This window comes from Primulina tabacum, chromosome 11, assembly GCF_025594145.1.
Source record: "Primulina tabacum isolate GXHZ01 chromosome 11, ASM2559414v2, whole genome shotgun sequence".
Taxonomy (NCBI): Eukaryota; Viridiplantae; Streptophyta; class Magnoliopsida; order Lamiales; family Gesneriaceae; genus Primulina; species Primulina tabacum.
In genome coordinates, this window is record NC_134560.1 from 32,045,049 (window position 1) to 32,057,224 (window position 12,176).

At 36.3% G+C, this 12,176-nt stretch overlaps 1 protein-coding gene across 1 annotated transcript; it reads left to right on the forward strand.

Moving 5' to 3' along the window:
• Nucleotides 1–4,941: 4,941 nt before the first annotated feature.
• LOC142519744 (uncharacterized) lies at nucleotides 4,942–5,349 on the forward strand. The gene has a single exon (XM_075622772.1). The coding sequence runs from the start codon at nucleotides 4,942–4,944 to the stop codon at nucleotides 5,347–5,349; it is 408 nt and encodes a 135-aa protein (XP_075478887.1).
• Nucleotides 5,350–12,176: the final 6,827 nt, after the last annotated feature.

Sequence of the window (12,176 nt, forward strand, 5' to 3'; positions counted from 1 at the left end):
ACTCCTGACATTCCATTAACATATAAAAATGACAGAGTATGAATATGTTCATAATCTTTCCTAACTCATAACCATGTGGAAAAATAAGGTCATCGAGTTAGCATGCGCACATCCAGACCCGCCTACTCAGTCTTCAACGCATCCAATCTCCTCATCGATATGCTCACCTGCATCATTCACACCTAGTGAGTCTAAAGACTCAACACACCAAAACGTTATAACTAGTACATATACATAACATGAAACAGTTAAAAGTACCGTAATCAACATACATTTCCTGATCTTAAAAGCGTAAACTGTAAACGTAATAAAGCATAACGTGTCAAAACATGTCTCGATATATCATCATATACGTGTTCATTTACTTTATTTGAATTCAGTTCATTAGTTGTGACTTTCGTATTAGCTCTATTCGATGGATCCATCTACGTATAACATTACCCATCCACTAAGTCTTGGCCTTACATGTAATCGTATTCATATTAGTCACAACCAACTCTCATATGTCACAATATGACATCATATTCATCATTTATAAAAATCATGAATATACGTAAATTTCCTTAAAATCAAACATGCAATGCATTTTTCATGTTTACATAAAAATTCATGTTCATGATATCGTATACATTTAAAACATGTCAAATCATGTTTAGGGTGCTGTCAGGTCTGCTAACTCGACTCAGGTGCAAAATAAGCATTTTGCCCCTAGAAACTCTAATATACCATTTTAGCATTGGACCTCAAAATTTCGACCTGAAGTCAACCAAACTCCTTAAAACACCTAAAAACATAATCGTAAACATTTCCTAGAGGTTGCCTCGAGCCCGTTCCGTAACTTACACGATTCATTATAAAACTTGAACCGGGGTCCCGGTTTTAACCTGCATCAACCCGAAACTTAACCAAATTTTTTTCCAACTTCAACCGTGACTTGAACCTACACAACCAGCCCTGAGATCACTCATTCCAGACCCCTTAGGACGTACCAACCACGCCTGGAAGTTGCTGGAAATTTCCAGCGCACAAGCCACTAAACCCTAGTTGCGTCTATATTCCGATTTCTCGACCTTAGCCCAACCAACGAGGACCAGCCCCAAACCAACTCTCCCTAGCCAAGCTCGGGATCCTCCTGGATCGACCTAACCCAAACCCTCAGTCCCATGCACGCTGTAAGGCTCCAACACCGCGAACCACCCGAGATGCGACCAACCGAGACCAACCCTCAAACAACTCGCTCAATCGGCTTTGTGACCAAGTCCAGCAGCGTTCAAGCCATCATAGACCACGACTCAGACCCACCAGGGTCTGGTCTAGGGCTAGGAATGACCCTTGCACAACCGACTCGCCCCAAACTTCTTATCTATCAACAAACGATCCACTTATCCAAGAAATACCCATCGGCCCTCACTAGGTCTCGACCCTCAGCTGACTCCAGCCCCTTAAAGCCTATTTCCTTGACGTGAACATCTCCCTAGGACCCTCACTCGGCAGCCCCTTACACAAAGAGGACAAGAAACGTGAGTTATGAAACAAACCATGCATATTTCATGTCAAAACTTTGCGAAAAGAAAAATACATGTTAAATAAAATAGTTTCTAATGCAAACACACACAACAACATATACATAGCTGTTGGAACATTTCATGTTCGCAATCTTGATTTTGATGTTAACAAAACTTGTTTATTTGTTTCTAATGAGTTTATTTAAGTGCGCAGAAACTGAAACTGGTCAGGCTTCTAACTAATCAGTTACCAAGCTTAAACTGAAGCTATCGAGACGCAAACTGAAAGTGTCAACTGATTGATCAAACTTAACCAGTACAACTGAAGTATCAAGAGCAGCTCAATTGATTGTCCAATTGATAGGTGGTTCAGCAAAAGATCTTCGGAAGCCAGGCCAGCTGATGAAGTGTTCAACTAATGAAGAGCCCAACTGACCAGTTCAACCGAATCAGTGAAATCAGTTCAACTGACGAGTCAACTGATTTCACCTCACTAGTTCAATACCAGTTCAACTGATTAGTTCAGAACATCAGTTACGAGCGAACCAGTTTGCAGATACAACAAGCTTAATCCAGCTGTGCACAAAGGTACAAAAGCTATTGTATGATCAAGGTACAATAAGAGACGTTGCAGAAGCGCTTAAAGCCAAATGTTCCAGATATCTATTTGGGGGAACAAATTCAGACTGCAACAGATTCATTCACTGAGTCTCACTGTACGTTCAGCCAAAAGCCTATAAATAGAAGCCGAAGCTCAGTGAAGATGAAGATGAGAGTTGATGAGTGAAAAGATAAAATACAGAGAAGACACACATATTATCATCTTTGTAGAAGCAATCAGCCCAGAGGGAACACTTCAACGTGTCAGCTTAGTTTTAGAAGCATATTTCCCTCAGTGTGTGAGAACACCTTCGTGGTGCATTTCTTGTTCAGTTCTCACACACACACACACCAAACTACTCAAATTCTATCTTGCACAAAGACGTAAAACATGTGTATGTAGTCTTTAACAGATAGACGTTAAACAAGTGTTAGGTGGAAGGTGATGCCTTCAGTCTAGACTAGGAGTTCAGTTAGGCAGTGGTTAAGTCCTAAGCTGGGTGGGTTATTACACTAGTTGTAATTAATCAAAGTCTTCTAGTTTATCCTACCCGAGGAGGCAGAAGGGTTGACGTATGAGCAGTCGAAGTCTCCGAGCATCCATAAACATATCTTATGTTATTTCTGTTTAACTGCTTGTTTTTGTTCTCAACTGATTTGATCAGTTCAGCTGATATCAGTTCAGTTATGTCCATAACTGAACTGATATAACCAAAACTGATCCCATGTAATTTCCAGTTATTAATTTGCACAAGATATAAAATCAATCAGTTTTCTTAACGAATGATTATTTCGAGTGTCTTCCGCTTGGTTTGTAACCAAACTCGATCTAATTCATCGGTGTATACATTTTTAGAACACGAGCTATTGCAACTCATTGAGAAATTCGTGTCTTTGAAGCATCATATGTATTGGGTGCTCAAATGATTTCGTTCCATCAATGGCGTGAATGATGAGAAAAATAGATACATGGTGTGCTTTAACGATTGTGTGCTTTGCTGCTGAAGAACTTTGAAAATGGTGATGTTGCTATGGGGTGGGCGGCCGAGGGGTATGAGATAGGTTTAGGGTTTGACTAGGTAGTGCTTAAGGCCCAATTTGGTAAGTATTATTAAGGTTGGATTATTTAGTAATCTTTTGTTTGCTTTCATTTTTGTATTTGACATTTACTATTTGTTAGACAACTTTTACTGTTTGAGTTGGAGAATAAATCCATGCATTGAAGAAGGATAATATTTATCCGGCTACACTCAGAAAGATTAAGGACCAAAATACCCCTGATTGTGAATTAAAAAATTGCAAGTGGGTCTTGTACCGCCATTGTCCTTATCTCTTCCGAAGAAACGACCGCTGCACAATAGCTTCGAAATTCAAAGTGGTCAACCGTAGATCCTCATTTCTAAAAAAGATCCGAAAAAAACTGAAGCTTATTCGAAGGTAAAATTTCAGAAAAACTGTTTTTAAGCTATGTGTGATTATTGATGTTGTATCTCATGCATAAAGTCTTTCAGAGTACATAAATGCGAGGAAAAATATCCAGTGATGATAAATTTGTGTTTCTTTTTTCGATTTTTGGTACAAATGTGTTTTACAAACGGAATAATTTTTGGCTGTCGTTTGTTTGTTCTGTTCTTTCACATGTACATTTTTTTTGGTGTGAATCCTGGAAAGTTTTTCTCATGTGACATTGTAGGAGATCTTCATTGTCAATTTGTCTTTGGCTATTCTACAACAAAAAACTCTTTTTGTAACTTGTAGAATTTTTTTTGTAATGCTACAGATTAAACTGATATACAAGAGTTACAACTTTATTAACTATAGTTGTGAGATTAGGTATTTTATGTATTTTCTTGTTCTAACTTTTATTACATTTGGTAAGTAAGTGTGCAAAATGGACCGTAGACGTGATAACATTAGAATTTTCCTGCTGCTACACCAAATGATGGTACGTACAATTTTTATGGCATGTCTTTTAATACAACATCGCACGAGATGTATCGTCGAACAACGTCATCATGCACGTAGAACGTCAGCTTCGTACAGCATGACGAAAAGAATCACTGAACAAATGAACCATTTGAGAAGAATTAATGAAACCGGAGATGTTCAATGTGTGGTGAATTTGAGGATGAATAGAAATTCTTTTGCACAACTATGTTACTTGCTAACCCACGTCGGCGGGCTGGACCATTCTAGATATGTTAGGATTGAAGAAAAATTTGCAATGTTTTTGTCTATTTTGGCCCATCATAGGTCAAATAATCAGCACCCATTTCCATGAAGTGTTGGGGTCAGTATTGAAGTTACATACTATACTGCTTGTGAAGCCTTCCCCAGTCGTTGAAACCTGCACCGACAAGACGTGGAAATGGTTCAAGGTAATATGAACATTTGCTGAATACTACTTATTACAAATTCCATTTATAATGTAATCCATACAATACCTTATAGTAGTCATCCTGATACCTGTTAATCCTATTTATGTAACTTATTTTTCAGGGTTGTGTTGGTGCGTTGGATGGTACATATATAAATGTTAATGTGCCTGTATTAGAGAAGGGAAAATACAGAACCAGAAAAGAACCATTGCTGTGAATGTTTTGGGAGTGTGCAACCGAGATATGAACTTTATTTATGCGCTCTGTGGGTGGGAAGGATCGGCAGCGGATGCCCGAGTTCTTCGTGATGCATTATCACGTGATGACGGACTTAAAGTTGAAAGAGATTAAAATATTGTTTCATATTGTCATGTTATTTCACCATACTTTTTTTTTTTTTGGATTCCTTTTTCATTATTGTTTTAAATAGAAATTTATTAACAAAATATAAGATTTCAATGGTAGGTTGTTACTATTTGTGCGACAACAGATATGCAAACGTCCAGGGATTCTTGACTCCATATAGAAGAGTACCATACTATAGGGATGCTTGGGGCAATCGCACAAATGCTCCACAGAATTATAAAGAACTCTTCAATTGGAGACATAGCAAAGCTAGGAATGTGATTGAAAGAGCTTTTGGCTTGCTTAAGAAAAGATGGGCTATTTTTCGAAGTCCTTCTTTCTACCTACTTAAAACTCAGAACAGAATCGTAATGGCTTGCATTTTGTTACACAATTTCATTCGAGCTCAAATGCCAGATAATCTTGTTGACGAGATTGAAGACGAGACATTAAGCCCAATGCCACAGAATGAGAATTATTTTATTGATGATTTTAATTCCTCCGATGCATGGGATATGTAGATAGATAACTTTGCAATGTCGATCTACCACAAATAAGACAAGTGTTATATGTTATTGTATCTGGATTGCACACTTGATTTTCTTTGCTAGTTACGTACTACTGATGTTTGTGAAAACAATTGTTTTGTGAATTATGTATTGGATTATTTGTTGTTTTTGAAATTATGTTCTCAAATTTGTTTATCCCTTTTCAAATATAATGTTGCATCTCCCATTCTAAATTTTCACGTTAATGTGTAACAGGTTAACATAGTATAAACGTTCGAAGAAATGGATAGCACAAGTGTGACTTTGAAAGGTTAAAAAACAGATAAGTTGCAACGTAGTTGGACAACTCCTGAGGAAGAGGTTCTAATTATGGCATTGAAAGATATAATAAGCAAAGGATATAAAACGGAGAACGGATTCCGTAATGGGTATTTACCTTTATTGGAATCTTCAATGAGGAATACATTCAAAGATTCAGATTTACGTGAGCATCCCCACATAACTTCCAAGATACACGTGTGGAAGAAACATTATGGATGTCTGACATCAATGCTAGCAAAAAATGGGATTGATCGGAATGACACAGAAACATGATTGACGCTACAAATGAGGCATGGGATGCGATACTCAAGGTCATTAAGTTAATTTAAATTTTTAAATTTCATATTTCAAATGTAGACATTATTACGACGAAGATGTTTCAGGTCGACAATAGTGTTCGAGTATTGCGTTAAAAGCGGTGGCCACACTATAAAGATTGGTGCGAAATCTTTGGCTATGATAGGGCAACAGGTGATCGAGTGGAGACTTTTTCAGTAGTTGTTCATGATGTCTTAAATATGACTGAGCATGAACCCATTGACATGGAATTCGGCATGGATGACTTTTACTGGTCACTGGAAGGAGATGGTGAATCAATGTCTGTAGCTCAGACTCTCCCCTCAAACCCAACTGGAGTTTCAAAGGCGAGGTCAAAGAAACGCAAGCAATTAGACGAAGTTGACAACCAAATTGTTGCTGCAATCAATAATTTAGCTGATATCACGAAGGAAAAAATGTCAAACCCCATCAAAGAAATGGCATCTGATTCAAAAATTGAAAATCCTATGTATAGTGTTTTGGCCACATTAGGAGCCATTCCGGAATTAACTTCAGATGAAAAGTGCTGTGTGGCGGAGCTACTGGTGATAACCCCAACAAACTAGCTTTGTTCTTGCGGCTTGATCGTGAAGGAAAGATCAGCTTAATCAAATGACTACTAAAACCATAACCTCACATAGTATATGATACTATATTTTTGCACATTATTAAGGTTGCGACTTTTTGGTAATGGCTTGGAGTCTTTTGTTTGTGGATCTTGCCACTTTTTAACAATGATGTACATGGTACGATATTTTGGCACATTATTATAATACCACTGTTTAAAGTTGAGATAATGGACATATGTAGGATTTGAGGATATAACTTGTGTGTGGATCTTGCCACTGTACTGCCCAATTTCGTTTAAAACAATCGTTATTAGATGTGTATAGGATTTGAGGATATAACATTATAAATATGGGAAGCTGAATACAAAAGAGTTGACATTTGATTATATTTTCATCTAGTTCAAACTTAAATTCAGTTGATTCATGTCAAATGTAATTGGGGACGATGGAAAATAACACATTTGACATTGTGCAGTTTGGGTTCTGGGACGATTCACGTCGATGGACTAACCAAAGTATGGTATTTGATTTTAGCAACAACGACAATCAAAACATTTTTGTCATCATACAATAACAACAACAGATGATATTTTTTACAGCATTATATTACAGCATAGTGGTGTCACATTAACATCCAAAACAAAAGTTCGTACGAACACCACAACGACATACGTATTGCAAACCAGACTCCACTTACGACCGACCGAATAAAACTAAATAACGATGCATACACGAGATAGTCCAGTTGTGAAGAGCAAAAGGGTGGAATACTTATGATATACTTGTACAAACTTTCATGGGGAGTGCGCTGACTCATCCGAGCTACTAATTAGTACATATCCATCTGTTCCATGCGGACGTAAAGTTTTCTTGGAAGGGCGACCACTGGAATGATTGTTGGAACGTTTGTTGCATGCTTTGAAAGCTAGCATTTTAGTTTTGTAGCAGTCATCCACTAACTTCTTGCAGGGATGGTTATTGGTAGTGCTTATTTTTGGGAAATCCATAACTTTGATTGAAACATGCTCCATTTCCTTGCGCACAGCAGTATCTGGTCCTTCTCCAGTCACTTCTTCATCATCCGAGATGATAATCACATCCACTTTGTACTTGCTAGTTACACTTGCGTCAGAAGATGATTTGTATGTAACGGACATATTGGGGGTGTTCTGCAGAAAAAGCACAAGATGATCAACTAAACTGAGCTGGAATACGAAATGTCACAGATGAATGTGGCCTACTTTAAGTAACACAAACTCATTAAACATAGTTTACCAATCCAAGAGTAAATGCTTGTCATTCAAAAGAGATAGAAGATCATTTTGATTCGATATCACAGAGTGTTCTCTGCAATTAATATGTGCAGGTAGATTTGATGCATGCTTTTTAACATAACACACATATTCAACTACTACAGAATATTGGATATACAAGCAGTAATATTAATGACAACTTTATAGAAATTATCAATAATTCATAAGACAATTTACTAATATTTTGTATGCCATTTACAATAACCACTATGAATAATTTTGTGAAATATATCCTTAGTTGACCGAAATCAAAGGCAGATGCAAAATAAATCATATGAATGCTTACCTAATATAAGAATGTTTGACCCCCTCCCAAAATTTAGACTCTTCACCAAATCACCATTGACGAGGAAAAGCTCTAGCATTTGCAAGAAATTTTGCAAGAAAAGGCACAAAGGTGTAAAATGGAACAACAATGTAATCATATTTGCAAGAAAATTACTTACCCGTTCACATGCTTCTGTTGTATATATGAGTGAGATAATATAGGTGCTCAGATTATCAAACAAAGAACTCAAGAAAAAGTAAGAGTCAGAACTTGCACACAACATATATGTCTCATATGTCAAAAGCTATGGAATTACATGTCTTAGACTTCGACAAAACAATTTCAAGCCACCAAAATAATATATACAAATAATGCAATATATCAGATTTTGAAGAGAAGGACTATAATGAGGAGGAAAAGAACGCAGATCAACGCGCATATGAACCCAAAACAACAACAAACATGATCACGTGAATAAGCTGTGCTCTTCATGCCATGATTTGGTAACTCATATCTTGTACGTGAGATGCCACGGTCCATTTCAGAATATTGCTTGCTGCCATGTGGATGAGCTTCTTTCCAAGGAAGAGCATGCGGCCCCGAGGATGAGTTCATTGACTCCTTCTTACAAAAGGTTAGGGTACTAGTATGACATGAATGATCTTCAAAACTAGTTGACTATGTTCAAATTTATACGACTGTTCCTCGGTCGGTGTTACATTCCTTCCATGGAACTCAAGATACCAAGAGAAACTGTTCCGATGTTTGAGTCCTGCGGGACAAATATAGTAATAGTGACCAGGACGAGTAGAGTAATCCCCAGATTTCCGTTACCTAAAATTTGAAACATTCGTATACAGATTAACAAATTCTACTTAAAATGGATGATTTATTCACTGTTACGTATAGGTACATCTTTGGTGTAAACTATGTTTCAAGAAAATACTGGATTCGTGAACATAGTAGGAACAAATTTCAAATTCGAAACACAATCTTTTATCTATTTTCATAATAGCATTGAAATAAAATAAAATCGATGCGTGAAACATGACTGAGATAAGAAATTAACAGGAAACAGAACTAAAAAAATTAAATCAACATAAACATAAAAAAATAACTACGCGTTCAAGGCGCCAAAGATTTTCAATTTTGTTTCAGTGAAACTCAGACTTAATAGACTACTCGAATAAAAATTTTGGAAATTACTCACAAAAACTTTTACTCGCAGACAGATCTTGCTTTCTTCCACTGCTTCGAACGACTTTTGTACATATAATTTTTGAGCTCACCTGTAAAAAAAGTTATCAAAACAACATGTTCCTGCTTTATGTTGGATCTAACCTCGTCTTTCGATCTTCACGGACGAAGAAAATGGAGAGGTTTTCCATTTCGCGTCTCAATTTTTGGCAAACAGGCAGTAGGTTTGGGGAGAAGTAAAAAATTAGGGGAAATAAATTATAATAAAAGATTAAAGGGTATTTTCGTCATAAATAAGTTTGTCTTGATTTTATCACTCTTCTTAAATTCACACCACACATGATATTATAAATCTATCAAATTACATATCTTATCAAACATTTATCAATCAAATTATTTAGGGGTGTTCATTAAATGGTTTACACCGAAAAAACCGACCAGACCATAAATTTCGGTTTTTTTGGTCCGGTTTAAACGGTTTTTCGGTCGGTTATGGTTTTGATTTTTTGTACTTTCGGTTTTTCGATTCGGTTTCGGTTTTTGAAAATTTAAAACCGAAAAAACCGAACCGACCATATAAAATATAATAAATAATAAAATAATTAATATAAGTAATCTTATTAGGTTTACTATTTTACCCGCCTTGTCTTTCTTCTAAACTTTTCACCTTCCACTCCAATCTCTCTACAGCCACCATATCAAATATCAAAGTTCTTAACTTCTTTGTTGTTTTCTTCTTAAAATATTGAAACACAGGTAAGAAGTTTTTTTTAATTATTTTAAAAAAATGAAGGATACCCATTTACACAAACCGTAATAACCGACCGTAATAACCAAACCATAATACAAAAAAACAAACCGAACCGAATTATAATGGTTTGGTTTAGGATTAGACATTCGAAAAACCGTAAACCTAAAAACCGAACCAAAGTTTATTAAACAGAGCCAAACCGACCGTTGCACACCCCTAAAATTATTAATCATTCAATTATCACATCCTAAAAACCAAGCGAACCCTAAGTAGAAAAATTATGCATAAATGGGTCTTTAATAAAAATTAAATAGATTAAAAAGGGTTTTGGGCCCATTAAGCAATAAAATAACCCCATCAAGGTTAATAACGCTCCCAAAAAATATTTTGTTTTGGTACGTTTTAGAAAATATTGTCCGAACTCTCAAAAAGTCCTCCGATTCGCTAAATTTTGCGTACCGATTAAAAATATGACTCGACGAGTAAAAATACTCAATCAAGGCCCATTTTCGAAAATCACACTTAAATACACCTTATATTAAATAATTTAAAATAATTATTTAACAAAAACATTTTTCCTGATAATCTCCGGTCTCCGTTATTCGTTCGAGCGCGAAATACAACTTAAAGCCCTAATGCATGAAATATTAATAAACCATGAAATGACATACATAATCATGCAATAATTATACCTTCAAGCTTTAAAATAATTAAAAACTGATTCTAGTAAAAATCTTAGATTGCATGCAGTCATGTTACGTTAGGCATGCTTAACCGACCGGTTTGGACCGGAACCGACCCGGAACCGGTCCGTTAAGTCCGGAACTGGATCCGATAAGGAAGAACCGGAACCAAAAAATTCGTGTTTAGGTGGGTTGAACTGGTTCAGCATGTTCTGAACTGGTTCAACTGGTTCCGGATCCGATTTCAAACCGGTTCTGGACCGAATCCGAATCCGACCTGGAACTGGACCCGGAACCCAAAATTTAAAATAAAAAAAGCCTTTGGGCCAACGGCTGTTGATTTCAGTAGCCGTTTAACGGCTGTTGATTTCAGTAGCCGTTTAACGGATTCAGATTTCAGTAACGGCTACTGAAATCTGCATGTTTTTTTTCTTTCTTTGCTATAATTTCTCCAAATATATTCAATAATTTTGTTATAATTTATCTCTAAACAATATTCTTTTTATTGTTATTTATTTACTATTTCGCAATTTACTCATATAAATAATTCGAATTTCAATGGCATCATCTTCATACCGTGGTGGTGGTGGAGGCAAATAAGCTTCCGCTTTGGTGAACATTTTGGCTACATCCCCGAATTTGATGAAGTCGAACCTGTCCATGAGGATGAAGTATCTTTTTGAATAAACTAAACCACCCCTCCAACGCAAAGCAAGAGAAGCCATGGAACTCCCCAACAAAGCTGTAGGGACACCATCGTCTACCAGAGCAAGCAACACAATGTCGACGAGCACGACGACAGCCGTGCAAAGCGAAGAAAAGTTTGAGATCAATTCGATATTGAACAACAAGGTACGAATAACTCTTTTGTCACATGTAAAATTTGCAAAACGAGATGTTCTTACAAAACGGGTGGTGGTTCCGGCACTTTGAAAAAATATTTAGTTAAGGTACATAAACTTGACTCTAATATGCTACAACCATTCGGTGGGGAACCACCACAACAACAAATTAATCCTTCAAGTGGTAAAGCTTTCACAATTACGAAAAAAATTTCTCGAAAAGCCATTGTAAAGTTTGTTACCAAATGTTGTCAACCTTTTATAATAGCTGAGCAAGAAGGTTTTGTGAATTTAATAGTACTATTCAACCTGGTTTCACAATATTTCTAGGCACACACTTAAAAAATATTGTTTTAATATTTATAAAGAATATAAAGAAACACTAAAATCGCATCTTTCAAATATTTCTTGTAGAGTTAGTTTGACAACTGATATTTGGACTAATTTAAAATATGAATCTTATCTTGTTGTTACATATCATTTGCTTGACGAAACATGGACTATGCAAAAAAGAATTTTAGCGTTAGATTATTTAGAATCGTCACACAACGCATACACTATAGCTAGTTATATTTTA